General features: G+C 37.9%; 1 protein-coding gene across 1 annotated transcript; it reads right to left on the bottom strand.

The window, feature by feature from the left end:
- Nucleotides 1–1,910: 1,910 nt before the first annotated feature.
- Nucleotides 1,911–2,670, bottom strand: LOC143227491 (uncharacterized). The gene is made up of 2 exons (XM_076458933.1): nucleotides 2,296–2,670; nucleotides 1,911–2,039 (listed from the first exon to the last, which is right to left on the bottom strand). Exons 1-2 carry the CDS (start codon nucleotides 2,668–2,670, stop codon nucleotides 1,911–1,913), a joined length of 504 nt encoding a protein of 167 aa, XP_076315048.1.
- Between the last annotated feature and the right edge of the window lie 2,833 nt (nucleotides 2,671–5,503).

Here is a 5,503-nt window from a genome sequence, read left to right as displayed (position 1 = left end):
TACATCTTTTTGGACATCATAACTTTTTACTTGACCAACATTCTTGATCTTCTATTATTTCTATATTCAAAGAACACTTCTAAAAAATTAGAGATAAAAAATGTCACACATTTACTTTATCAAAGACTCCTCGTGAATACAGGCAATAGTCTGCATCAATTAAAATTATGGCAATCTATTATAATTAAGTTTAAAAATAATAAATACAGTGGAGAAAAGTTTTTGAATTCTGCGCAAAGCTACACGAGAGCTCTCTGCGTTAGCCCTCCCTAACTTACCAGTGTAAGACTAGAGGGAAAGAAGCTAGTCAACACCACCCACCCTCAACTCTTGGGCTACTTTTTTACTAACGAATAGTGGAAATGACCGTCACATTATAACGCTCCCACGACTGAAAGGTTGAGGATATTTTAGTGCGACAGCGATTCGAACCCGCGCCCTCAGATTACGAGTCCAACGCCTTAACCCATGTGGCCATGCCGGACCATATGGAGAGAAGTGTAAGTTAAACATTCTTAACATATTAAACAAAAATCATTATCTTTGATTTTTAATTTATTATTTAATATCATGTAATTACAACTGTTAGATGAGTCAAATTGTATATATTTCTAAAACATAATTTACAGGCAAATGACAATGCACCAAAATATCTATTCTGACGTCACTGTGAGAACAATGTTATAAAAACAGTCACGAAAAATGCAATTCCTTATCCAGATATACATCACGTATCGTTTATTTGAAGTCTGATGACGACCGTAATATCATTGTCGAAATATGACTTTATTAAAAGGTAAGATACTTCATTTCAATGTTGTAAGTAGTCTCATTTATTTAAAAACGCAATTTCTCCTGATTGTGAAAAATAGATATGATGACACATTTACTGCCCTATTACAAATTGTCTAAAGAAATTAGTTGCTTAGAAAAAAACTAGTCTGTTCACAAGCTTGGTTTAAATATGCTACCTAGGTTAATGGGGGGAGTCCATAATTCTTCCTAATCACCTGTAATTTTCATCTCAAATTTTCAGAGTTAAAGGACGCTACGTAGCACAATAAATAGGAATAAGGTGAGAGAAAGAAGAATCAGAAGTTTATGAAAGAGCAAGCCGTAATCAGCTTGGAGCGATCGAATTGTATGGAGAACTAAGGAATATTCCAATACCGCAAAGACTTTTGCGATTAGTTGATCATATAGTATATTGATCAGGCTTGTTTTTTTTAATTTCGTGCAAAGCTATACGAGAATTATCTGCACTAGCCGCCCCTTATTTAGCAATGTAAGGCTAGACATCATCATCCACTGCGAACTCTTGGACTACTTTTTACCAACAAATAGTGAGAATGACCATGATTAGTTGTTCATATTGTATATTGATCAGGTTTGTTTTTTTTTAATTTCGTGCAAAGCTATACGAGGATTATCTGCACTAGCCGCCCCTAATTTAGCAGTGTAAGGCTAGACATCATCATCCACTGCAAACTCTTGGACTAGTTTTTACCAACAAATAGTAGGAATGACCATCACATTATTACGCCTCCAGGACTGAAATGGCGAGCATATATGATGTGACGCGTATTTGAACGCGCGATTCTCAGATTACAAGTCAAGCGCTTTAATCACTTGGCCATTCCTTGCATTATCTTGGTTAGGAGGACAGTTAAAACATAAGTTTTGACAAAGTAAAAACAATTATTTTTGTTGATTTGTGTTTATTCATCGAGTACACATGTACAAAAAAAAAACCCTAACTACAGGTGACAGCACTTATCTCAATATTCTTAATACTCCCCCTTTATTTTAAGTTTTACACAAACTTAGAATTACTGTCAATAATCTTACAGTTATTCTAAATGTTTTACAATTACTTTCAATCTATTATTATAATCGTCACTTTATATGGTTCATTTATCCATTGGTGCCAGTCCAACATTATCTCTTAACCTTTCAAATGCATTTCTAGCAAGTGACTTTGTAAGAATGTCAGCAGTCATACTGTTTGTGGGACAATATTGCAGTTTTACTGATCCGTTCTGCACACATTGGCGAATTGAAGTGGTAACGAATACCAATGTGTTTTGTTCTTGCATGACCCACTGGATTCTGTGCTATGACGATTTTTCCTTGGTTATCTTCCATGATACGAACAGGATCATCAACTTCGGAACCTATTTCTTGCAGTAGTCTTCTTAACCATACTGTTTCCTGTGCTGCAAGACTCAAGGCTATATACTCTGCCTCTGAGGTGGGCAGAGCCACCGTGGATTGCTTTTTGCTTATTCAACTTACAGCTGCTTCTGCTTGAATGAAGATATTTCCTGATGTGGACTTCATATCATCCAGGTCTTCAGCAAATTCTGCATCTGAGTAACCAATAATGACGTCTCCTGTTACCTTTTCAAACTTAAGACTAAGATCAGCTGTTCCTTTCAAGTAACGTAGGATTCTATTTGCTGCTGTCAAATGTGCTGTGTTGGACTGAGCACAATATTTCAATATTGCTCCCACTGCATGTACAATATCTGGTCTTGTTCCCATTGCAGCATACAGAAGGCTGCCAAATAACTGATACAAACTGCGGTCAACCTGAGTGCTAACACCATCATCCTTTTGCAGTTTCACGTTTACATCTGATGGAGTTACAATTGTCTTACACTCAGTCATTCCAAATTTCACCAGCATAGTTTGGATATACTGCCCTTGATTTAACCATACACAGGCATTCTTTTCATCCTAAACAACACTGAGTCCAAGGATGTAATGGAACTTTCCAAGGTCTTTCACGCGATATTTTTCCTTCAGTGCTTCCTTTATAGTGATTATTTCGTCATCACTATCAGCAACCAAAATAATATCATCCACATATACTGCAACTATTGCTAGATTTTCACCCTTCCGTATGTAAACACATGGATCTGCTGAAATCTGAACAAATTCCAGTTCCATCACCTGTTCATGAAATGATTTGTTCCAACAGCGTGGTGACTGTTTTAATCCATACAGTGATTTTTTTCAGTTTTCACACAAGGTTTTCTTTCCCTGGAACAGCGTAGCCTTCCGGTTGTTCCATGTATATCTCTTCATCCAGATTTCCACTCAGAAATGCAGTTATTACATCCATCTGGTAAGTTTTCAAGTTGTTCTGCACAGCAAATGCGATCAAGGAGCGAATTGATGCATAGCGCACCACTGGGGAGAAGGTTTCCTCGTAATCCAGACCATAATTCTGCGAATAACCTTTGGCCACCAGCCTACTCTTGAACCTCTCTACATTTCCAGTATTTCCGTACTTAACTTTGAAAACCCACTTACAACCTGTAGGTTTTCTTCCAGCTGGTAATTCCACCAGATTCCAAGTGTCATTTTCTTGTAAAGACTCAAATTCCAGATCTGTGGCTGACTTCTACTCCTTTGCATTGTCACTTGACATTGCTTCACTTAATGTGCTTGGCTCTAACATACTGCATACGTTTGCAGTGTGACAAACTGATCCATTTGCTGCTGCCATATCAGCATACTCATAATATCCATAGCAGATAGGGATTTCCTGTTTCATGCTGGTCGTTCAGCTTTATCTTTAGCTTTAACTTCTGTTTCTTGGTCCACTATCTGTTCACTTGATGAGATATACTCATTTGTCACAGGCTCTTGACCAAAAATCTTCCTGGATTTTTCATCATGCAGTCGATATCCCTTGGCGCAGTTATCATATCCAATGAAACATACCTTCATAGACTTCATTTCTAATTTCTGTCTTGACGCATCTGGCACATGCGCATATGCAAGACATCCGAACACTTTCATGTGTTCAATATCTGGTTTCTTCCCATACCACCTCTCATATGGCGTACTACCATCTTTTATTGCCGATGTGGATACTCTGTTATCCACATACGCTGCAGTAGCTACAGTTTCCGCCCAGTACATTCTTGGTAACTTAGCATGTGACAGCATGCTTCTTGCTTATTCTACAAGAGTTCTGTTCCTTCTCTCAGCAACACCATCTTGTTCTGGACAATATGCTACTGACATCTCATGATGAATGCCTCTAGACTTCAAATATTGCTGAAACTCATTTGACGTATATTCTCCACCATTATCTGTGCGTAGGGTTTTCATGCGCTATTCATTTGAGTACACCTTCTCAAATTCCTTGAATTTCTCAAAGACTTCTTACTTTTGTTTCAAGAAATACACTCTGCAGCATCTTGAGTAATCATCAATAAATGTAACAAAGTACTTGCTACCTCCAATAGATGAAGTTTGCATAGGACCACGAACATCACTGTGTACCAGTTGCAGTCTTTCCTGTGATTTGATTTTTCCCACTGACTTAAATGGCTTCCTGTGCATTTTACCTTCAGTGCATCCCTCACAGAAACTGGCTTCATCAGACTTCTGGAATTTGATTCCACTTACATATCCACTCCTGACAAGCTTCTGTAACTGTGAAACACTGACATGCCCTAGTCGTTGATGCCATATATCCAAGCCATTCATGCTGCTATTTGAGGCTACTGAGGCATTCTCAATAACACTGGTCTTACAATCCAGTTGGTATAGACCATCATTCTTTCTTGTACCCATGCCATGGAGTTGTCCTGATTTACCTTGGATGTAACAGTGATTAACTCCAAACTGCACAATATTTCCTTTTTCAGTAGCAGCTCCTACTGAAAATAGATTGCTAGCTAATTTTGGTATATGAAGGACACTGCATTGTGACATGCTTTGAATTATTGACTTTAAATGTCATTTCTAGTTTACAGTTTCAAATTCCAAGAGCTTCAACAATTCTTCCATCACCAATCTTAACTTGCTTAGGTGTGCTAAACTTGTGATAATTTGATAATATGTTCCTCTGGGGTGTCATATGCCTAGACGCACCAGAATCCACCAACCATTCCCCATTTCCTATTCCTTTATCCTTGTTTATTACAGAGACAACACCATTGTTTCCATCAGTATAATCTTCCGCCATATTAATATCCACATTCTTAGCTTTGTGGGCCATTTTCTTCAGTGTTGGACAATTGCGTTTTATATGTTCCTCTCTGCCACACTTGTAACACTTGAAGCTGTTACCCCTTTTCTTTGTTTATTGTGTCCCATGTGGTTTAAAGTTGCTGCGACTGGCTAATGCAGTTGATGATGTTTCATTCGATGTGATCTTTTTCTTCTTTTGTTCTTCATTAATCAGTGCCTGTTGAGGAATTCTAATGAGATATCATCAATTTTGGTTTTCAGGGCTATTACAATTGTATCATAGTTAGCTGGCAGACTACCAAGTGAAGTAACAATCTGATTTTCTTCTGTTATTTCCGCCCCAACCGCAGCAAGCTGATCCGTTAATTCCTTCATTTGTTTCAAATGTTCCTGGACCGTCATGCTTTCTTTCATCTCACATCGAGAATACTTCTTTTTCAGGAATAGTTTATTGGCTAGTGTGTTCCTATCATAGTGTGTTCACATGGCCCCATAGTGCTTTTCCTCTCAA

Source organism: Tachypleus tridentatus, chromosome 9, assembly GCF_004210375.1.
Source record: "Tachypleus tridentatus isolate NWPU-2018 chromosome 9, ASM421037v1, whole genome shotgun sequence".
Taxonomy (NCBI): Eukaryota; Metazoa; Arthropoda; class Merostomata; order Xiphosura; family Limulidae; genus Tachypleus; species Tachypleus tridentatus.
Note: the sequence above shows the minus strand (reverse complement) of the source record. Positions and strands in the feature narration are given on the sequence as shown.